At 39.7% G+C, this 22,971-nt stretch overlaps 3 protein-coding genes across 4 annotated transcripts; 2 read left to right on the top strand and 1 right to left on the bottom strand.

Annotated features, from left to right (window-relative positions):
• Positions 1-916: 916 nt before the first annotated feature.
• On the top strand, positions 917-6,620 carry LOC112283869 (putative GTP diphosphokinase RSH2, chloroplastic). Its single transcript, XM_024523144.3, has 8 exons — positions 917-1,058; positions 1,472-1,530; positions 1,877-2,112; positions 2,345-4,098; positions 4,302-4,487; positions 4,730-5,190; positions 5,334-5,492; positions 5,642-6,620. Exons 4-8 carry the CDS (start codon positions 2,875-2,877, stop codon positions 6,333-6,335), a joined length of 2,724 nt encoding a protein of 907 aa, XP_024378912.1. The 5' UTR covers positions 917-1,058; positions 1,472-1,530; positions 1,877-2,112; positions 2,345-2,874; the 3' UTR covers positions 6,336-6,620.
• A 2,509-nt stretch (positions 6,621-9,129) lies between these two features.
• On the bottom strand, positions 9,130-12,306 carry LOC112283417 (ammonium transporter 3 member 2). Of its 2 annotated transcripts, XM_024522048.3 has the most exons (5): positions 11,981-12,306; positions 10,770-11,580; positions 10,359-10,644; positions 9,733-10,236; positions 9,130-9,560 (listed from the first exon to the last, which is right to left on the bottom strand). In XM_024522048.3, exons 2-5 carry the CDS (start codon positions 11,445-11,447, stop codon positions 9,337-9,339), a joined length of 1,692 nt encoding a protein of 563 aa, XP_024377816.1. In that variant the 5' UTR covers positions 11,448-11,580; positions 11,981-12,306; the 3' UTR covers positions 9,130-9,336. The 2 variants fall into 2 exon arrangements, with proteins under 2 accessions (XP_024377816.1, XP_090107422.1); XM_090251296.1 differs by lacking the exon at positions 11,981-12,306 and having other exon boundaries at positions 10,770-11,595.
• Positions 12,307-19,919: 7,613 nt separating this feature from the next.
• LOC112283700 (putative GTP diphosphokinase RSH2, chloroplastic) lies at positions 19,920-22,589 on the top strand. Its single transcript, XM_090251570.1, has 5 exons — positions 19,920-20,191; positions 20,687-20,741; positions 20,953-21,410; positions 21,554-21,712; positions 21,862-22,589. The coding sequence occupies exons 1-5, from the start codon at positions 19,920-19,922 to the stop codon at positions 22,454-22,456; spliced, it is 1,539 nt and encodes a 512-aa protein (XP_090107696.1). The 3' UTR covers positions 22,457-22,589.
• Positions 22,590-22,971: the final 382 nt, after the last annotated feature.

Raw genomic sequence — 22,971 nt, 5'->3', positions numbered from 1 at the left:
ATACCTTGCAAATGTAAAAGATGGGGATCACCGGGAATCCGATTGCGAGGTAAGTCACAGTCGTCGTGGTGCATGAATCTGCCATCGTGTCAGTCAAGGTCGAGGGACACAATGGGAAAATGAAAAATATCTGATGAACAGAATAGCCGGGAGAAAGGTTCGGCAATAGCTTCACGAGGTGGAAAGGGTGGAGTGCCCGCTTAGGCAAGCGCGGGCTGCCGGGCGGACGAGCGAGGAGGCGAGTCCAGCACGCGATCTCTCGCGACGACTCACGGCAAAGTTCTTCTTCTTCGTGCCTTGATCGTGCAAGGGCAGCATGACGCCGTGGACCACCTCACTCCCTCACCCACCCACCCACAAGCCCCCCTCATGTCGTGCCTCGTCCTGCCACGGACATGCTCTCTGCCCGCCCAGTAGCACCAATTGCTCGGTGCCCTCCATTCCAGAGAATGAAAGGTGGGGACAGCAACCGATGACCCCCGCTGCCCATGCCAATCGTTCTCGGCGCCCTTTCTGATTCGGCCCTAAGCCCAGAGATGCGTTAACCCTCTCGGGGAGCCCTGCCCACTTCTGCCCGTCCATGAACGTTCATCCTTCCTCTTCTCTTAGCTCCGTTCTCAAGACAGCTTACTTGCTACATGAATGTGTGCAGTGGAGCACACAAACACGAGTCCTTGCATTGGGACAAATTGGAGGCTGTGTAGAGGCAGAAATCACACAAGCACACCGAAAGCACAGAAAGCAGCAAGGACAGCGAAGAACACGAGTGGTGGCGAGCTTCACCACCGAGCTGAGGGGCGTGGAACAGAGGTTAAGGAAGGATGAAAGTTCAGGGACGGGCAGGGAGAGGGAGATGCGAGAGGTTTTATGGGGGGGGGGGGGGATTAACGCAACCCTGGAGAGCATCACGAGATCAGTGCAGCGCTTTTGTCTGCAGCGATTTGGCAGGACGCCTCGCAAGCACCTAGCAGAAGCACCGCCGTCGATCGGAGGCCATTTGTCAGCAGCCTTCCCGATTCCTGTGGCCAGGCGCCAGCGGTGGACCTTCTGCAGAAGTAGTAAGTAGAATTCCTTGGTCCAACTTCGTTTTTGGCTGCGGGCACACTTCAACTGGCCCGCACGCTCGCCCACCATGCGTTGTCGTGGTTGCGTCGACATGCTCCTCCTCCTCCTCCGCGCCGGTGGGGAGTCCCCCCGCCCCTATTCTTGCCACCGTGTCGCTCCTATTACACACGTTCCACCCATTTCATTACCTTTATCTCTATCATTATTCTTTCTTTTCTTTCTCTTTTTTCTGAATCGCACAACCTGACGTTTGATATAGGTAGGAGTTTTTTTCCCTCTATAAAAGAAGTGGGTGATTACTTCTAATCGTCTGTGTATATATTTCATCCAATTTAACTTTAATAGTAAGTTTGTGTGATAAATGGTGTTGTATGGTGGGTGAAAATGTTGTGGAATTATGTTGCAGCATTACTGGAGAAGATTATTATCATTTTTGCATGTATTTCAACAACATCATCAAAATAAGTAACATAACCTGTTTCTTCGTCTTCTTCTTCTTCCTCTACTTGTGTGTGTGTGTGTGAATATATATATATATATATATATATGTATATTTATACTTATTCTGCCAATGAGTGCAACATGGAATTATGTCGGACTTTTTTTTATTCTTGATTTGTTTGTTTCAATAAACTGCCTTCTACAGTATTTTAAAACGTGTGTGTGTGTGTTAAAGCACACATGTATAAAGTGTAATTGAAGAGTTGATGACTGCCTACAAAAGTGTCCTCTTTGATTGAATAAAATGCTGAATGCTTGATACGTGGCATGTGCCTGAATGCTAATTAAGGCTGCACTTTCTTGGTGGCAGAATGTAAATCAAAGTGCTTGGGCGGCTCGAAAGACAAAAATGAAAAAAAAAAAAAAAAACAATAAAAATTACTAAATCTCATCACTGGACAGTATGGACCTTCACTTCACTATCATGCCATTCTCTATTACAACTCTGTGAACTTCCGCTTATGATGAGTCCCAAGGAATTGAAATTGGGTCCCAATGACCACCACCTGGAACTCCAACATTGGATCGACCACCTCGGCTTTTATGGTGTGTTTATTGATCCCACGTGGTTCACAAAACGAAGTAAATGAATCTACATTTGTAATATTAAACTCAGAAGCGGGGTCTGATTCCTTGGTATGTCAAAATACCCAAATCTCACTGTGTCTGCAACTGGGTAAGTTCCAAGCTAATTTCATCTCCAGCCCTGGAAACTCAACAGCAACAGCATGTGACACGGTCTGTTCTGAATTTGAACAAACATTTGAATTTCTGGTAGGTCTGAGGCGCCTATGGTGCGTGGCCTGTCGAAGAAATTGGAGAAAAGGAGGGTTGGTAAGCCAGACAGCTGGGTCGGAAAGTAGGCTCGGGAGGTGGTGAGAGGGGAAGGTCGGAAGGAAGGTAAAGAAGCCCCGGATCGGGTCGCCTGTCGGACACAGCAGCTTCTTCTGCAGCGCGCAGCCAATTTGCTTCGTTATGAAGACGCCATAACCGCGGAGAAATCTTGCGCTCGGACTCCACGGCCTCCTTCCGTAGCACGTCACAGCGCAATCAAAGCCAGGGAGCTTTGCAATCCACTCTTCATTGGGGAATTTGGAGTAGTGAGGGCTCTGAAGCGTGTGTTTGAAGGGAAGTGTCGAGGCGTCTAGACCGAAGGGTTTGGTTGTGCTGAGTGAGTGAGTTTCTATAAATGTGGAGGGAGCTGGAGTAGACGAGAAGAATCTCGTCTTGAAGGAATTGGCGAAATGTTGAGATTAGTGGAGGAGGAGGAGGAGGAGGAGGAGGGGCACTTTTCGAATAAGAGAGTAGATGGTGGCTGTGAGTGCAGTAGGAGGTGATGAAATTGAAGATGGAAGATGCATGCATGGATTTGTTGCCGAGGTAGCGGGAACCTTTGAGGTGGTAGAAGAGGGTATATGGAGCTTGCGCAAAGCCGGGTTGACGAATTTCGGATCTGAAGAGTGTCATTCAGAATTGGTTTTGTTGTGTCAGGTCTGTGGTTTGTTTGTACATGCGATCGGCATTATGGCGCTGTGTTCTCGTTCCCCTCCAGGCACTTTGGGTACACAGGGTTCTATTAGAAGTAAGAATTCATATACAGCAACTGAAATTGAGGCGATCCGTCTGGGGCCGCAAACACACCATCAGCAGTTGTCGAGATCTACAATTTTAGGATCTGTGCCCAGTTTGTCTCACAGCAATGCAAGTAGGTTTTCACACCATACCTCACACTCTTCAAGTGACGTATTAGACGTTTCATCTAGCAACTCATGTTCTGTAGGGTCTCACAGGAGCATCAGTCGAGGTGAAGCCATACACTCTATGATGGCATGGGAAAGTGACGATCCTCGATCTGGTTCTGGGAATCTTTCCTCCCCTATTTCTTCGAGAATGAGAGAGCGCAGTCCAGTTCTTGTGTTGCGCGGGCCGATCTCTCGCAACGGATGTGCTTTACTTATTCACTCTGCCTTGGGAAGTGTTAGTTGCGGGGGGATTCCTCACTTGGATCCGCATGTAGAGCGAGAATTGTCGCGTAGGTCTCCTCACTCGGGTGAGAGGGGCAGTCCGATCGTTGCAAGTAGTGTGGGATTTAAGATTGGTAATACTGACGCTTCCCCTGATTATCAACGAGCCCTCGCGAGCTTGAACCAACCAACAGAGTCTGGAAAGGCTGTATACACGTCTTCTGAATCTTTTCGAGTGGAAGGTTTTAGTTCAGGTGCTTCGGTTCATGGAAACTCGTCTCGTGTTACTCTTTCACTTCCGCTATACTCTAGTGGGAGGAATTGTTTGAGCACTTCTCAACGTGACGCAGCTCCAGATATCCTTGAAGCAAGAGAGAAGATTGTGAGGTTAGCAGAACAGGTCATCAACTTGCCCTCGGTAGGCACTGAAGATTTAACAAAGGTGAATAAATCTGCCTCGCCAACTGCGGATGAGCTTCTGAGAAGTGCACAAGCTAGATACAAGGCCTTCTATGATCCTATCGTTGTCAAGGCTTTCAGGATGGCAGAAGAAGCGCATAAAGGACAAGTAAGTCTCCTTAAACTCAGGCACTTGGGTATGGTCATTGCCGTTGATATGCTTGTGTTTATAAGATCGCTCCAGGGCTCCCAGTCCTGCTCCTTGGTTTGAAGGACGCTTTTTGTTTTGTTTTTGTTCTTTTGTTTATCTTGTCAACGACGTAACATGTGTACATGTCATTAATGAATCGTTCTCATGGTTTTATTGGACAGTTTCGGCGAAATGGAGACATGTTCTTGGCTCACTGTGTGGAGACGGCTTTGATTTTGGCGGCAACTGGAGTTGGCAATATAGTGGTTGCAGCTGGATTACTACACGATGCCATTGACGACTCTAACTTGAGTTTGGAACTGTTGCGGTGTTCTTTGGGAGAGAATGTTGCGAGCTTGGTCATAGGGGTATGCCAAAAAATATTCTTGTTTTTCATTGCGGGTAGACAAATGCTTTTTGGTACTGTTTGGTGAAACAGTGTTGAGACATTTTGTTGAGGAGGTTGAGATGGATATCAAATTTTAATTTAATGTAATATTGTACTGTTTTGGTCGATTCTGTGTTCCTACCGTATTTGAATATTACTGTTTTTAATGATTATTATTATTGTTGTTATTTATCATTTATATATTGCTGTTGTTGTTGACAGGTTTCGAAATTGAGTGAATTTAGTCAGCTTGCTAGGGATTGCAACACCGTTTGTGATACATTAGAGGCTGACAGGCTGCGGACAATGATTCTGGCTATGGTTGATGTTCGGGTGGTGCTTATAAAAATAGCTGATCGATTGCATAATTTGAGGACTTTAGAGGCCTTGCCTTCCCACAAACAGATAGGTATTGCCAAGGAGACGCTGGAGATTTTCGCTCCCTTGGCGAATCGCCTGGGTATTTGGAGTTGGAAGGCTGAAATGGAAGATCTTTGCTTCAAGTGCTTGAAGCCTGTAGATCATGAAAATTTGTCCATAAGGCTGTCAGAGCGATGTCGAGAGGGACTAGTAATGTCTTCCATCAGAGACCTGGACGAAGCATTGAGAGTTGGTGGGGTGCAGTTTATTGATCTGTGTGGACGACCTAAGAATCTGTACAGCGTTTACAAGAAAATGATGAAGTAAGAGCTCATGATGCATATTTGGTTATTCATACGATGTTGGGCATCCCATTTGTGAATGTAGAAGTTGTAATGCTATGAGTGGCTGGTTCAATGCTTCTGCGGATGCGTCACTAAGCCATTTTTGGGATGATTCTGTGCAGAAAAAAGAGAAGCCCCGATGAAATTCTTGATGTAAGAGGATTGCGTCTGATCGTGACAGATGAGGAAAGTTGTTACCAGGCTTTGGAGGTCGTCCACCAACTTTGGCGATGTATTCCTGGAAAGACGAAGGATTACATTGTTGATTCGAAGCCGAATGGGTACGGCATTCAATCTAACGGGGGATTCTACACCATGAGTGCATTTCTTTTTTTGTAATCGTATGGGACATTTCTTTCTTCCTGTATTTCAGTTTGCCTCGGCACACGACTTGTGATTGGGTGTTGATTGGTCTTTTATTTCTTTGCAGATACAAGTCCTTACACACTGTTGTGATTGGAAGTGACGGATATCCGCTGGAGGTGCAAATTCGGACAATGAAAATGCATCATCAGGCTGAATATGGGTTAGCAGCTCACTGGAGATATAAGGAAGACAACAGTGAACATTCTGCTTTCAGTTCTGAACGTGTGGAGTGGGCTCGCTGGGTGTTGACGTGGCAAAGTGAGATCATGGATACTAAGCTGAGAGTATCACCGTTGGCAGCAGATTTGAAACCGCCATGCCCTTTCCCTGTGCACATCAAAGAGTGCCCTTACGCGGGATCTTGCTGCGAGCCAGTGATGAGGGAGAATGACCCAGTGTATGTTATAAAAATGGAGAACGAACATATTCTAGTGCGAGAGCTTCCTCCAGGTTCTACGGTTGGAGACCTTGTGCGATCGAAGCACTCGGATATGAATTCTCTTGTGGTGGATTCAAGATCTGCCAACGATAATGGTTTGCGCGTTAAAGTGAATCACGAATTTGTCGACACAATGGAACAGAAATTAAAAATGGGCGACTTTGTAGAGGTTATGAGCACTGTAAAGAAACCCTGCGGTAAGGTAGCTTTAGAATTCCAGCGGGAGCAGCTGAAGCGCCTATACCTTGATGGAGGAAGCTCCAATGAAGATACGAACACCACCTGGTGGGAGCGAAGTGCAAGCGTTGCTGGTCTGTAATGAGGAGATGATTTGGACGTCCTTGTTTGAGGACAAAGGCATGGGCGTTCTACATTTGGCTGTGTATATTGTACAGAATTAACATCAACAATTGGTTAGATATAATTCATTCTTTACCTCAGATGGGGTTATAAGGTTTATACCCAGGAGCTCAATATGGAGGACTCCTCCATTCGCAGAATATGGCTAGTAGTCAAGTTTTTCATCTATGTAAGGAGAAGAAATCAGTTTCAAATTGTTATCAGTGTATGACTAAATTAAGAAATCCATTCTTTTAGATCTTCACTTGTTGCCCTCTGTCTAGAACTTGATTTGGATATAGCACTTCTAACTACATATTTCTTCCAGTTTTGGGTATATTTTTCGATGTCTAGTTCTGGCTTAGGCAGTGCAGGTGACGACTGCTGTGTGATGTCCTTTCGGGCACCCTGCAGTCGATTCCTTTCACTCTACATATCTTCTCGAAGAGGTGAGATGTTAGCTTTGCATGCAGTGAATAATCAAAACAGAAATCTTTGCTTATCGGGTTGCTAGTAACAGTTATTCTCTTCCTGAGTCTCTGGAGCTGATGAATTGGGTCACGAAAGTTTTGTGATTTTTGATCTTTCAAACTGCGTCAATTTTGCATCATAAGTTTAACGTGAAGATGGCCTAGAGGCTATGATGACTATTTTGATGAATCACATTTTCAAGGGGCCCATGGCGCTCATGGAGGAGACAATTGAAGTAGTGTGGATGCTATACCGCGGAGGTCATGCTTCGACCCCGCGTTGTTCTTGTAATTGTTGGCTGTAAGGGAAAGCTGGAATCCGTGAAATCATATTATGACATTACAGCCGGATTCTTTTTCTCCTCTCGGTCGCCCATGTACAATTAGCTCATAAGTGTTGAACCACAAGATTATTTTCCGATGTAGACATCACCTGTTCCTAGCGTCGGTAAGTGTTGAGGGACAAGTCCTGCACTGAAATTTGCTGCCGCTTACTCTTGCTGTAGTAAATGCCTTCTGCAAATCTTCACATTTGAAGTTTGACCTTGTCAGTCAATCAGATCAGCTTACACACTTTTCTCCCGAGGGCTAAACGCAACGTATTGACACCACATTTCCTTTCTGGAATGACAATATTATTGTTTTTCCTGCGACCTTCAGCAATTGGTGTGCAAATGTGCGAGATGGAAAATATTTGGTTTTTGATCTAAATCATGAGCAACTTTCATTCCGTTGCTGCACTCACACGCTCATCTATTTCCTCCCAAAGAAAGAAGCTTACAGGATCAATCATATTGCTTAAAATTCTTCAGAGACTAATCTTTTAGCTTTGCAGAGGTGAAACTTTCAACCAGATGGGCACTGGAACAAAAAGCTGGAGTCGCTGATATTAAGCTAGCTGATGAGGTTTTCCTCAAAGGTAGCACAAAAAGAGGTCGAGAATGCTGCGCAAGTTCATTATAGGTCAAACGCTCGCCTTGCAACAAAGTCAAGAAACCATGGCAATCCAACAATTGGAACCGACAAATGAGATTTGTCTTGGGAGATTCCACCTTTGAGTGAGCTCTCTTAAAATGTGTTGCCACCAGAGAACTTTCAATGCATTGTTTTTTCTGTTTTAAACAGTTGCAAATATACCATCAATATAATACCGAGAATGAGTACTGAGAATATCGCTCTAGATTTTATAGATCACCTCAGGAACAGCGTTTGAGCGTCTAAATTTTTTTTTTACTCCATCCAAACTTGACCGAGCATCTGATTGGTAATGACAAAATGCCATCAATCCCTATCAACTATCTAAATCACGTGACACTTTCTGTTACGTTGAGGGCAAGATACCGCTTGTGTCGGAGCTGGCAGATGCCAGGCACCGAACGACTGTCATCCTTCATATTCTTTAAGTGAAAATGGTATTTTTTCGGCTGCCTTTTGCTAGTTTTTCCGCAAGCTCTTGCATAGAAAGCATAAGCATTAAATTTTGAAGCGCATGCAGGAGGTTATCACTTCAAAGATAGTTGATAATCCTGAATAGATGCAGATTCGAGAAAGGTCATCCGAGATGGCATTATCGGGGTCAAGGCTTGTGATAACGTCAATGATACTTGCAACAATATATTTGCACCGAAGACATTCACTGGAGACACGTTGCAGATTGTCATTCCTACTAGCTTTGTGTGCTAATGTTAACAATGCTGATGCAGGTCGCGTTGGAAAATGGTGTAGCGGAGTCCAAAGGGAGTCTGGTAAATCAGAATTAAGTTTAGCTCACTTTTGAGGGATTTTAGTGGTGCACCCACCAATCTCTCTGGTTTCGTCTATCACAAGATTTTGAAGATGTGTTCCTCACGCATAATCCCCCCCCCCCCCTGAATAATTCTATCAATTTGACTTTCACTATGAGAATGAGATTTGTTGGACACGCTTTGAATGATTACATAAGCAATTTTTTTATGGCAACGGACTTCCATTTGGTGGAGGTCCTCATTTATGTCCTGAAAATGAACTTGCAATCAGAGGTGCTGCTCTTCATCTATCATTTTATCACGAATTACAGGTTATTTTGATATTTACGCAAGTTTATCTGCTGTTTTTTCACCGCGCTGTTCTTTCAAGTGATGAAAACTTCAGATTTTGCACAACAATCGTTTCCATAATCTTGTGTGGCACCTCATTAGTGGATCAGATGGTCATTATTTTTCATGCTCTGAATGGTTGATAGTTCATTGATGTTTTGAATTGGGTTCCGTTGCACGGACAGTTGATAGTCAGAACCGCCATGGTGGTGCCATCAGGATGAGAGGCTTCACGAAAAAGTATTAATTTGAATGCCACAGGAATGAAAATCAAATCATTTAGACTCTTCGCTGCTGTGATCGAAGTCAGGAGCGGTTTTTATCTAAATTAAGCTAGAAAGAATAGTTCACTAAGTTTTAATGCCCTCCGAGATGGGCAAGCCGATAGATTCAGTGTGGGCGGTTCAGAAACCCTGCGCTGATGAAGTAACTGATACTAACTAGGATTACAAGGTGCCAACAGGCACGTGCAATCAAGGTCGCCGCGAATCGTGGTTGTTTCCTTGAAACAAATGAAAACAGCTTGCAATATTGCAAATTGGCTTTGACAGCAACTAAATTTCATTTGCAAAGGTGACGACACTGATGATGATCTGCTACGTTTCGGATTCGAGCGCAGAGTATGATGGTCGCAGCTTGGAATGAACTCGTCGGTAAATCCTGCAGTGGTGTCAGAAATTTAGGAACTCAATATTACCATCTGCAGGAAAAGAATTATTCGTGACAAGAGTCACGGCAATGTGTCGATTTTCACAATCCTGAAAATCAACGACGGACGCGCGATTAGCCAAGTTTTAGATATGCAAGATGACGCTGAGGCCAGGTCGCGGACCGTGGTGGCTCTGATCCATTTCGCAGCTGTCCGTTGAAGGAGCGTGCCTGCCGACATCAAATTTCTCGCCATCTCCCCACAAAGCGTATGCTTCCTCGCCGTGCTCGGCATCGTCGCCTACCAGCAAGTGCTCCTCCGACATGCGGAGAGGCATGACCATGCCAATAGCGAAGATGATCAAAGTGGTCACCACAATGTTCCAGCCGATGATGAAAAGAGCTCCCACAATCTGCTTCAGCACTTGAACCCCGCCATTCCCACCGTACAAGAGCCCGTTGGAGTTCGTCACCGGCACATCCATGTACGCGCACAGCGTCGGATCCGCGAGAAGCCCCACACATACCCCACCCAAGCACCCCGCCACTGCGTGCGTATGGAACACACCTAGCGTGTCGTCTACATCCTGCAGCAGCGACCAGTGCTTGTGCAACCACATCATGGACCACCATGGAACACTCCTGGCCAGAACTCCCATAATCAAAGCAGCCCACCCTGGCACAAACCCTGCACAAACAAAATTCGAAATCCGTTCAACACACAAGGGACTTCCACCTCATAGACACTTTGCCAGCCTTAGATTCCAGAAAGAGGTGAAGTTGAAACTAGAAGTGTGTTCAATTTCTCACCAGCGGCAGGCGTAATGGTCACAAGTCCTGTCATCATGCCCTGAACAGCTCCGATAACCGATGGTTTTCCAAAGAAAATTACGTCCAGGGTAGTCCACGTCAAGAGGCTTGTTGCAGCGCACACATGTGTGTTGAGAACAGCCAACCCCGAGATTATATTGGCACTGAAAGGAGCGCCACCATTGAACCCTGACCATCCCATCCAGAGGAGCCCAGCTCCAGTGAGCATGAGCAGCATGTTATTCGGTGGAAACCTCTCTCGATCTTTCGGCAGCCGTGGTCCTACCTGCATTGCAACAAGTCAGGGTGCCGATGTTTCCATTCAACTTGACCACGATGCAACGCCAGAATCTCGCATTCAAGGTATCGGACAAGACTGGGCCTGGAGTTTGGCAAGAGATGAATTCATACCCAGAACGCAGCGACGAAGCCAGCAACGCCGGACGAGACATGGATGACATATCCTCCAGCGTAGTCAATCACCCCCCACTGCCACAGAAACCCCCCGCCCCACAAGCTGAACGCTCCTACGGTGTACGATAGTGCGAGCCACAAGGGCACAAACAGCATCCACGCTCGGAAGCTCATCCTCCCGAGGACGGACCCGCCCAAAAGGATGAGAGTGATAGCGGCGAAGAAGAACTGGAACAGCACAAAGTCCGCCATACCATACATTGCTTCCACTGCATCTGACTCTACCGTCCCGTTTTTGTAAAAATGAACTGTGGACGGCATCTTCGCCTGCTCCAGCAAGAATTCGTAACCGAGAGTAGTACCGGCTTTCCCCCACATCGGCAGCAGCCACTCTCCGAATGACATCTTGTACGCCCATGTAACCCAGCACAACAACGTTGCAGCGAACGCGTACAGCGACATGAATGCAGAATTGACTGCCCATTTTTTCTTCACAATGCTGCCGAAGAGAATGACCAGTCCGGGCATAGATTGGAGTCCTACAAACGTAACCGCTGTCAACTGCCATGCGTTGTCACCCTTGTTGAGCCAGTCGGGTAAGACTTCTCCCGTATTCATGTATGCAGAGGGAACAGGATTAATGGATTCAACAGCCATGCGGTGTGGCAAAGCCATAATGCACCGAACTGTTTGGGTTGAGTGCCGGAAAGTTTGGATTCAGCGCTGTCTTGTCGTCACTTTCAGTCCAGATGTCCAACCTTGAGTTCTACCAAGACTCGCCAAATATGAACACCGTCTTCAAAGCAGTCTGTTTAATGCAACCAGAGCATTCACCTCCCAGAGTCAGTACAACTCACGAAAATCAAATATGGAAGTTCTTCGACCACAGTCATTTCATTCAGGACAGGATCACTAATTTTCGCAGAACTTTGGTCCACACAGAAATGACTCAGAAATGTAATTCGCGATGTAGCTGCGTTTCTTTTTGTTATCGACTCTATCTCGAAGGCATACTTTCCGAACATTGTAGTGTGATCCATCAAAAAGCATGTTCGTGAACCTCTAACGCAGCAATGACAGAGATGATCAGGCTAGACTGCTGATGTGGGGTTCCTTTTCAGATTGTTTCAACCTAAATGTCAGACTACATCTGGTGAAAACTCATCATCGTTGTGAAGCTGGCTGTCGCAGGTGGAGTGTTCGCTTACCATGTTGCGATGCCCCAGAAACTCGCCTGCTCACAAGGATCTTGTGAACCCATGGTCTGCATCAGGACGCTCCCACGACAAACTTGTAGACTTGTCGACACCTACTGATCTTCAAACTAAACGAGAAGCCCTAGAGAGCCTTTCTGCTGTCGTCACTTTCCGGGCTGTCTTCTCAAGCACTAAGTTAACTCGACCAAGACAAATTGCAACAAAAGAGCTGGCGTTAAAGCAGAGAGCTTCGTCGGCGTAGGTAACCATAAGAGAGTGTCGCAAACGCCTCCGGAACTTTTTCCTCTTAGATACCAAACCTCGTTTTAGTAATCCATTAGCACATGCTTTCAGCTCTGGACACATGTATGTACAGTATTTACCAAGTCGCCGAAAATGAAGTGACAGCAGACTCTTAACTTATAAAAAGCCCACCAATCCACGCCGATGTTCGAAGTCAATCCAATATACGTGGAGAACTTAAATCTTTGTTCAGAAAATTCCTTGTGCATCATTGAGGAGACCGACATCAAAGGTTCAACTGTGCATTGTTCTGATTCCTATTCTATGTAACTTAAATAGTGGTCTACATGCATGAAATAAAAGATTTGGATTCTGCAAGAATATTGTCGAGAACTATGTGTCAGCGAGTAACAGAGTAAAGGTGACGAGAGCCTTGCGTTTAATTTGATTCCTTTCCCATGAGGATATTAAACTTCCCTTCGATTAAACATTCAACAGAATCATTACAACAAGAACTGTGGTAGCCGATTGAATTATGTCAATGATCAGCTGATTGACAAGAGTTGAAACCTCGCATTTCATGTTACTGTCCTGTTTGGAGTTCGATACCCGAGCAACTTGGAACCGAAGTTACAGAACATAAGATTTATATAATTTCTTCATCCATATCCCTCCCAAATTCAGCGCTTTATCAGCATATCCAAATTTGAATTTGGATATGCTTCTCTCAAGTCCTGTTCGAATAAGAAACATTTCTTTCTAAACACTGAAACTCATAACGCATCAGTTTACGCACCCATGTCCGTGTCCACCATCTGAAACCCTTTGCGAATTTTCTACTGAAGGAGTCCTCTGCAACTCCAACCAGGAGGGGGTTCATCAAGTCTAGATTGTTGTAATAGTCACCTCCCCAGTTCCAACCCGAGCCATACCATTGGCTGCTGCAGGCCCCAAGTTGCCATCAGAAACAGTCTACTCACAAGCTCAAAAAAAGTAAACCCCAAAATCAAGATCGCGAACCTCACCCACCATCGACAAAACCCCCCAAAAAACCACCGGATATTCATACGTCCTCATGGATGCCGCATACACTCCTATCAACGGTATCCTTCGCTTGAACGCTGTCGATCGACGGCTACTAGCTCATCATCGGTATAAAAACTGTAGCAGCGACTTCTGGTGGCCGCGTAGGATTTCGCATACGGCTACGATTGACACAACTGCTTTCATCGACGGTGGTGCATAACTTACATTCGACCCGCCGCGTAAACATTTTCTGGGTTATTTTTGTGCTTCCTTGAATCCTGAAAGAATTTTACAGAATAGATCTTTCGGCTGTCAACTAAAATTGTAAATCGGTCGAAGGTGGCAGTGGAATCAAGGAGGTGTGAGAGGGAGGTTTACGGAGCGGTTTGAAAATCCAGGCGCCATGCAGTAGTTAACGGCAGCTGGAAAACCTAACTGGATCTGCCATCGATCGTGTCTCTGGCTTGTGAACTACCTGAATTAAATTCAATGAGACATGGGTCCCTACAATCTGAAGCTTTGAAAGACTTTCGTGGACCCCAAACTGATTCCTTCCTTTCCCAGATCCCTCAAAGGATTGAACAGCATCAAAGGCATTGCAAAACCTTGGAAGTGGGAACATACGAAGACAAAACATTGTCCCACCGCACATGAGCTGAAGCGCACTGGAGGCTGATGAGAAGGTTGCTATGGTTTCATTGTTTTTGTTTTTTATTTTTTATTGCTAACTATAGAGCTAGCACATCTAGGTAGATTCCTTATGTTAGCATGGCATGTCATTTTGGGTTTTTTTGTAGGGTTTCATGAGGAGGTTTTCGGCATTGTGAGACTGATTGCTAGGTCTGAAAATCACCACACCAGTTAGTAGTAGAGGTTGACTCTAGGACGTGGATGGATGGTTGCTGAAAATGCAGCACCAACAGGTAGCATCCGTTTTCATTTTGATAATTATGTGGTGTGTGTGGATGGAATGGCTGAAAGCGGAGGTGCAAATCTTTCACGTCTTAGTGAGTTATATGACTGAGCTAATGTTACCAATGAGGATTAAACCACGGTTTTGAAGGGTTTCGGTTTTAGCATGTTTTTGTTCCGTATTGCTATTTCTCCTTTGATTGAAGATCTCCTTGTTCCACACACACAAATATATATATATATATATATATATATTAATTGATTTAATTTGTTAATGTAACATGTTAAATATTTTTTCAATCTGAGTATTTATTTTTCTTAATTATGTTTTTTTATTTTATTTTGTTTATTTATTTTGTTTGTTTGTTTGTGATTTGTTAAGGATACTTTCAAATTTTGTTCACACAAGTATGAATAAAAGATGATGTCAACAATATATTTTAAACAGGAACAGCTTGCATATTCAAACAGATAGTGAGTTCTTTATCTAACTTAAATCAGATTTTAAAAGTCATTGCTTTTGTACTCTATTTGTTATTATGTAAATTTCTATACAAACTTGGAAGAATCTCTACATGTTTATGTTTGAAATTTCTATAATTAGATTTTTTTGGCTTCATCATATACTTAAGCATTTTAGGTTTGATATTCAAGCACATACCCAAATCTGCATAAAGTTTAACTGCTGTCAATGTGTATATATATATATATATATATATGCTTATTAGAAACTGAGATTAAAATTTGACTACAGAATGTACAGTGAAAATAATAATAAAATAAAATAAAATAAACCTGCCTTGTTATGAACATTTTAGAATGTTACTTTGTGTGGGACATCATCATTCAATTTATTTATTTTTAATATATCTAGAATATAATGGAAAAAATATAATCTTATTCATTCCTTATAAAACTTTGTTACATTTAAAGAAATCATCATGAACTTTTCCGTTTGGGAATACAATTTTAATTATCTTGATCTATTTGAGACTACAATTTTATTTACTTGCTTCAAAATTCTAATAACTACCTATCACTATATTTGAGTTTATAAGAAAATCTAAAAATATATTAAAGGAACATATTTAAAAAGCATAATTGAAAATGTTCTTAAAATTCTTACATTGTTTTAACTTATAATATGATTAGCAGATAAAATTTTGAAATTTTAATTTTTTATGCAGCCAAAAATATAATTATATATATTATTTATTCAAATAGTTGTTTAAAGATATTTTTAGTATAGAGGCAACTGTGTAGATTAGAATTGTTAAAATATTTGTAATGTATCCATTGTTGTCTGTGATATGTTTTCATTTTTAACTTTGTGAAAAAACAATCTACATATTAAAATTTATTCAAGTTTAATAAAATATTTAGTAATTATAAATATGATATTTTCTTGAATTTTTTTGATACAACCCTTTTTGCATATCAACCTGTTACATGTCAGGTTTAAATTTTAAAACATTTATTAATATATGATATATATTAATTAATCAACGCTTAAGCACTCTCCTTATCATTCTGATTTTAGTCAAAGTTTGATAGAGTTACTCTTTAAAATCTAACTGAAACTTTTATCCTAAAATCAATGGTTTTCTTTTCACAGATTGCTGCTGTTTGTGTGATATTCTTATTAAAAATATCCACAAAATCATAACTACTATTTCATGTGAACATATATATATATATATATATATATAATGTTATAACATTATTCAAAGGTAACATGAATTTATAGTGTGGACTTAAATTTATTAAACACATATAACTAAGTTAAAAATAAATACCAATGAAATATTTTACTTTAATTGGAAACATAATTAATTATATATTATTTTAATATTTTATTTTTTATTTTTATTGAATTATTAAAAAAAAGTGCATTGATTTTATTTTTAAAAATTTGGAATATGTCATTAAAGTAAATAAAATTGGTGTCTGTTATATAAATTTGGCATATTTTTTAAATTATTTAAAATAATTTAGTATAATTTACGTGTAAAATTCCAAAAAATCAAGAATATTCTTTCTAAAAATGAAAATTTACTTAAGAATATGTATTGCAAGGTTGTCATTTCTTAAATTTTATTTTGAATTCTAATTCACTGAGATATACAAACAGAAATTTCTATAAAATAAAAAAAATTAAATTAAATTCACTATTTTGCAAAAACTTTTTCATATACTTACAACTTTTTGCTGATATTATACCATTATATTGTCAAATATTGAATATTAAATAACCAACATTCATATTTTAATTTCATATACAAAAAAGTCATAATATTTCAATAAAATTATAAATATACAAGTGGAAATCCACTTAGCAAGCTAGATGCTTTTCAAAGTTACTCTATTTTTAGAATCACAAAAGTAATATCATTATAATGCAATAATAAAATCCTTGATATTAAATAGTTTTTCTTGGAATAGATAGGTGAAACTGGCATAAATGTTTTCGAGGTTTTCTTATAACATATATTATGTTTCAACTGGATTGACTATCATGATGCCTTTTTACAACATTGTAGAATGAAATGCTGTAATAGAAACTCAAAGTATACATGGATGATTAAAAGTAGTAATTATTTAATAGTTACAAGTATATTAGTATGGAAATATTTTGAATTTAGAAATCTTTTAGCTTACTCAATAATTTTTTATTTATTTTCTACATAATTAAATAAATGCATAACTAAAAAATTAATCATTTAAATGTATTATTATGATAAAAAAAATTAATTATAACTTTATAAATGTATCTTTTTAATTATATTAAAAAAAATTGACTTGTGTTTTAACTGTAAAACTATAACTATTTTTTAAAAATAGATTTCAAATTTGATATACATGTGTATGTGTTTATATCTGTATATATATATATATATATATATATATATATGTATATATACATAAATCTACCAATCAAGTCATGAAACAGTTTAAAATTGAATTAATGGTTCAAATTACTAAAAAAAAAGAAAATAGTTACGTTTTTTTATAATATTTTTTATAGAATGGTTCAATAAACTATTATTATTATTTTTACATTCAGATTTATATAAAAAAATTATGATCATTATTAATTTTTTTGAAATAAAATAAAATTTGTCTTTATATATTATTTTGTAAAATACAAATTTAATTTTAAATAATTGCATTTACTTCAAGAAGTGTTTAAATGTCATTTTAAGTAAATGTATTAGAGGATCAGTAAAAATAATATTTATTCATTATTTTTATAAATAAAATTACTTTAAAAATAAAAAATAATTATTAATAATAATCTTTAATTTATAGTTATTAATAAAAAATAATTTAATAATAAAAAATAATTATTAAAAATTATCATACCTATTAATTTATTTTTATTAAATAAAAAAATTCATTTTTTAAAGTTATAAATGCATGATAATATGTAATTTTTAAAAAAATTCTTATTAATTATATATATATATATATATATATATATATACATTCTTTTTTAATGTCATAAAATTGTCATCAATCTCTGAGTTTACTACTTTTGAATTAATTGAATATATATTTATATTATTCAATTATAAATTTAATATTTATTAATATATATAAATTATCTAAAAATGACTTAAAACATTGTTTGCATAATAGTTTATATATAACTAATTTTATATTTATGATTACATTAAAATTATTTAAAAAACTTAAATTCATCTGTATATATATATATATATATATATATTTATATAAATGCCCTTTGGTAGGAATTCAAGATCTCTTTGTGTAGTAGCTGTGGTATATACCGATATTTTAAAACTTTATTTATATCTACTCCTTTGCTTATTATGTTACATTCTTGTTTGTCTTTGTACAACTCACACATATGTCATAAGTATACATTATATTTGTTATTATAGAAGATTATACATCAATGCTATAGTAAAGTTGTTTAAATTTGGTATATTCATTTTATATCATGTTGCATAAAACTCATAAATATAATATTTGTTTAACCTTAATTCTATTTATTTCTTGTATTATATTATTACTAAATTCTAACTTGGATTAAATAACCAACTCCTATTATATTTGGGTAATAGTAATTTTTGGTTTTTATTATATCTTTTAATAAAAAGATATCCATTTTTGTTAGTAATAGTTTTTAAAGTAAAACAATTATAATTTTTAAAATTAAAAAAATTAAATTAGACGTACAATTTTGCTATTTTGAATTATTCTTTTCTTTGTTCAATTTTGCTCCATGCACACAACTCTCTATGTACTTATATACCTCATTGAAAAGAAAATACATACCATATTTATGATTTTTTTACTTTTGTTTATGTATACTTGCTATTGCTATTGCAATCTTTTGCTCAACCAACATCATTCCTACTCTTTCTAATGAAACGTACTCAAATTGATACTTTTGCATAATATTCTTAATTGATACTATTTATATTGATTTTAAAAAATATTTTCATGTTAATTTTTGTTGTTGTTTTGATTCTAATATTTTAGAATTTTTGATTCTTTAAAATATTTTATTTATAATTTTAGAAGGTTGTAATATAGAAAGAATTATTCTTCTATTTGAATTGTCTTAGAGAAGCAACAAATGAGAATACTAGAGGTCTTAACTCTCTTGGTCTCTTCTATCAACTTTTGGTGGTTAAAATCTTTCCCAACTTGATTGCATTTGAAATAAATATTCTAAAGCTCAAAAAGTTGATGTTGCTTGTATGTCTTCACTACAATTCTTAAGCTTTTGGTTGCAACAAATTGTTGAAATCTCTCTTTATTTCTATTCTTGAGTTATACCTTGCTCTTATGAAGGCTTATTAAGGTAGTTGAAGTGGTATGAAGAAAAAATGTATATTGGTGATGCTCTTTTGGTATTGGTGGCAGTGACATCAATGTAAGCAACAACAAAAAGAATGAACCAATGATAAGGAATTAGGGTTGCAATGTTGATAGTATTGTACTCTTGGAAAAACCATTCCTTCTATCTTTACTCCAACAATACAAATATGTGTGGTTAGAGTAAAAATGGATGTGGCCACAATCATTGCCAAAAAGTATTCCATGACACTTACAAATATTGATTATAATTTGTACCCTAATACAAATTAAAATTATTAAAAAATGACTATTATTTATAAAATTTCTACTAATTTCTTCTGTTTCAGAATTTCTGCTAAGAATATTCTCTCTCTCTCTCTCTCTCTCTATATATATATATATATATTGTCCTACTTGTCCTACATTATACGCAATGTAGAACACAAATGAATGTGAATGGAGTATGTGAATACATTTCAAAAAAAAGTTGTTTCGTAAATGCAAATACAATGGCCGATTGCAACAAAATTGAGTTCCTCATGCATCGCAATAAAATAGGCTCTAACAACATGACTTGATAAAAAGTGATTTCGTCGAACGACACATTCTAATCTGCCTAAAACATTCGACGCGCTTCGACCTTCCAAGCATTCCTTGTTCAGCTTTCAGCTCCCTTGCGCTGCTGTTATCTCCACCAAAGAGCTGTTGAACTCTTTAATCTTTCTATTTTCCTTGCCCTCTCCAGATAGTAAAAACAAAAACAAACTGTCCATACAACTCGGACTGAATCATGAACTCCGAATCTCTTTGTTCAATGCTGCAGTTAACGCCTGCGGCTACTTCATTCTTAAAGCCGAACCCAATCCTCCAGAGCATCGTTGTCGAGGAGGAAACTGTGGATATTACAACTCGAAGAAAAACAAAATCAGCTCGTTTGTAGATGGGTCGAAGACGCACAACCATTACTGCCTCGGACCCAAGTGCCCCATTTGCAACTCCTAGCCCAAGCCAAGGAAGGGAAGGCCACTTTCAACAAGGGCTCTGCACAATTCCACGGATGCAATTCACCAAAATAAACCATGAGTTCCTCGTTATCGCCTTCCAATCTTCGAAGCGCTTTGATCATGTTGTATCTGGAATGCCGATGTTGCTTCCGGATTATTGTAACGCATGCAGGGATCTTCCTTCTCGTCTCGCCAACGTGCGGCAAATGTAATTCTTGAAAATATGTGCGAGTTCTAAAGTACCGAAGCGGACTCTACCTACAGCCACATCTAGCCGGGATTAGGAAACTCTTAGATGGTAAGATGAGTTGCGTTTTTCGGATCGTCGGTCGTGCTAAAGCTGCGGATGTTGTGACTAGACTATGCACAGCAACCGTTTAGATCTTTTCAGGTGTAGTAACTCCATTGCAGCTTCAGTGTCTGATTGATTCAACTTATACCAATTTTTTCAAATAAAGGCAGACCGTGTTCGCAAGGTCAATTGTGACTTAGAAAATCTCTAGAAGCCCCTGCCCAGGTGGTAAATTGCGTGAATGACTAGACTACCCCCATCATGCTTATTTGTTTCAGGTCCAAGCTTGAATTCCAATATTGACCGTTCCCATGAGCGACTAGCATTAAGCACGATACCATTCCACCTCATCTCTCGTCTCCACCTCCTCAGTGTGTGTTCCATGCTCCTGACAAGGTTACGATGACGCAGTCGTGGTACACAGGCATCCATTTCTGAACAGTTTCTTCATTCTCGCAGTGTACGGGTTTCACAAAATGATAACGACACGCTGAAACTCTAATCTCCATTCTCTCAACTGCACATACATTGAAATAGTTTAGAAGGCAAGTATTACACGTATGATTGCACGCATGTGAAGGTATGTTCCACAGCCATGCAAAACTTCGCATCAATGTCACCCTACATTGTCCACAATTTCTTTCTACCACATGTATTATCATTAAAACCTTCTCCCCTCTACCATATGCACTTGCTTTAGGCCACACGTTCTGCTCATAACCGTTTGTGATACAACAGAGGCTGACAGGCTGCGGACAATGATTCTGGCTATGGTTGATGTTCGGGTGGTGCTTATAAAAATAGCTGATCGATTGCATAATTTGAGGACTTTAGAGGCCTTGCCTTCCCACAAACAGATAGGTATTGCCAAGGAGACGCTGGAGATTTTCGCTCCCTTGGCGAATCGCCTGGGTATTTGGAGTTGGAAGGCTGAAATGGAAGATCTTTGCTTCAAGTGCTTGAAGCCTGTAGATCATGAAAATTTGTCCATAAGGCTGTCAGAGCGATGTCGAGAGGGACTAGTAATGTCTTCCATCAGATACCTGGACGAAGCATTGAGAGTTGGTGGGGTGCAGTTTATTGATCTGTGTGGACGACCTAAGAATCTGTACAGCGTTTACAAGAAAATGATGAAGTAAGAGCTCATGATGCATATTTGGTTATTCATACGATGTTGGGCATCCCATTTGTGAATGTAGAAGTTGAAATGCTATGAGTGGCTGGTTCAATGCATCTGCGGATACGTCACTAAGCCATTTTTGGGATGATTCTGTGCAGAAAAAAGAGAAGCCCCGATGAAATTCTTGATGTAAGAGGATTGCGTCTGATCGTGACAGATGAGGAAAGTTGTTACCAGGCTTTGGAGGTCGTCCACCAACTTTGGCGATGTATTCCTGGAAAGACGAAGGATTACATTGTTGATTCGAAGCCGAATGGGTACGGCATTCAATCTAACGGGGGATTCTACACCATGAGTGCATTTCTTTTTTTGTAATCGTATGGGACATTTCTTTCTTCCTGTATTTCAGTTTGCCTCGGCACACGATTTGTGATTGGGTGTTGATTGGTCTTTTATTTCTTTGCAGATGCAAGTCCTTACACACTGTTGTGATTGGAAGTGACGGATATCCGCTGGAGGTGCAAATTCGGACAATGAAAATGCATCATCAGGCTGAATATGGGTTAGCAGCTCACTGGAGATATAAGGAAGACAACAGTGAACATTCTGCTTTCAGTTCTGAACGTGTGGAGTGGGCTCGCTGGGTGTTGACGTGGCAAAGTGAGATCATGGATACTAAGCTGAGAGTATCACCGTTGGCAGCAGATTTGAAACCGCCATGCCCTTTCCCTGTGCACAACAAAGAGTGCCCTTACGCTGGATCTTGCTGCGAGCCAGTGATGAGGGAGAATGACCCAGTGTATGTTATAAAAATGGAGAACGAACATATTCTAGTGCGAGAGCTTCCTCCAGGTTCTACGGTTGGAGACCTTGTGCGATCGAAGCACTCGGATATGAATTCTCTTGTGGTGGATTCAAGATCTGCCAACGATAATGGTTTGCGCGTTAAAGTAAATCACGAATTTGTCGACACAATGGAACCGAAATTAAAAATGGGCGACTTTGTAGAGGTTATGAGCACTGTAAAGAAACCCTGCGGTAAGGTAGCTTTAGAATTCTAGCGGGAGCAGCTGAAGCGCCTATACCTTGATGGAGGAAGCTCCAATGAAGATACGAACACCACCTGGTGGGAGCGAAGTGCAAGCGTTGCTGGTCTGTAATGAGGAGATGATTTGGACGTCCTTGTTTGATGACAAAGGCATGGGCGTTCTACATTTGGCTGTGTATATTGTACAGAATTAACATCAACAATTGGTTAGATATAATTCATTCTTTACCTCAGATGAGGTCGTAAGGTTTATACCCAGGAGCTCAATATGGAGGACTCCTCCATTCGCAGCATATGGCTAGTAGTCAAGTTTTTCATCTATGTAAGGAGAAGAAATCAGTTTCAAATTGTTATCAGTGTATGACTAAATTAAGAAAGCCATTTTTCAACCATCCGCTATTGTCATCCTTTTTTTCAAACACTCCGTGTCCTCCAGACCAATAACTTATTATTTTGCTTTCAGTTGTGATCGTGAGAGGGGGAGGAGTTCTAGTCCGCCTGTGGCGTGGAAAGGCACCACTCTATATC

This window comes from Physcomitrium patens, chromosome 6 (genome assembly GCF_059467195.1).
Source record: "Physcomitrium patens ecotype Gransden chromosome 6, ASM5946719v1, whole genome shotgun sequence".
In the NCBI taxonomy this organism is placed as follows: Eukaryota; Viridiplantae; Streptophyta; class Bryopsida; order Funariales; family Funariaceae; genus Physcomitrium; species Physcomitrium patens.
The sequence above is the reverse complement of the archived record's forward strand: the minus strand, read 5'-3'. Positions and strand labels throughout refer to the sequence as shown.

Bases quoted from the DNA above. Each gene is read 5' to 3' on its own strand.
- LOC112283869 (XM_024523144.3), top strand. From the start codon at position 2,875: ATGGTGGCTGTGAGTGCAGTAGGAGGTGATGAAATTGAAGATGGAAGA. The intron at 4,488-4,729 runs GTATGCCAAAAA...TGTTGTTGACAG, and splicing joins TTGCGAGCTTGGTCATAGGG to GTTTCGAAATTGAGTGAATT. The intron at 5,191-5,333 runs GTAAGAGCTCAT...GATTCTGTGCAG, and splicing joins GTTTACAAGAAAATGATGAA to AAAAAAGAGAAGCCCCGATG.
- LOC112283417 (XM_024522048.3), bottom strand. From the start codon at position 11,447: ATGGCTTTGCCACACCGCATGGCTGTTGAATCCATTAATCCTGTTCCC. The intron at 10,237-10,358 runs GTGAGAAATTGA...TTGTTTGTGCAG, and splicing joins GACCATTACGCCTGCCGCTG to GGTTTGTGCCAGGGTGGGCT. The intron at 9,561-9,732 runs GTCCGCGACCTG...ACACCACTGCAG, and splicing joins AATGGATCAGAGCCACCACG to GATTTACCGACGAGTTCATT.
- LOC112283700 (XM_090251570.1), top strand. From the start codon at position 19,920: ATGGGTCGAAGACGCACAACCATTACTGCCTCGGACCCAAGTGCCCCA. The intron at 20,742-20,952 runs GTTTCACAAAAT...AACCTTCTCCCC, and splicing joins TTCATTCTCGCAGTGTACGG to TCTACCATATGCACTTGCTT. The intron at 21,713-21,861 runs GTACGGCATTCA...ATTTCTTTGCAG, and splicing joins GTTGATTCGAAGCCGAATGG to ATGCAAGTCCTTACACACTG.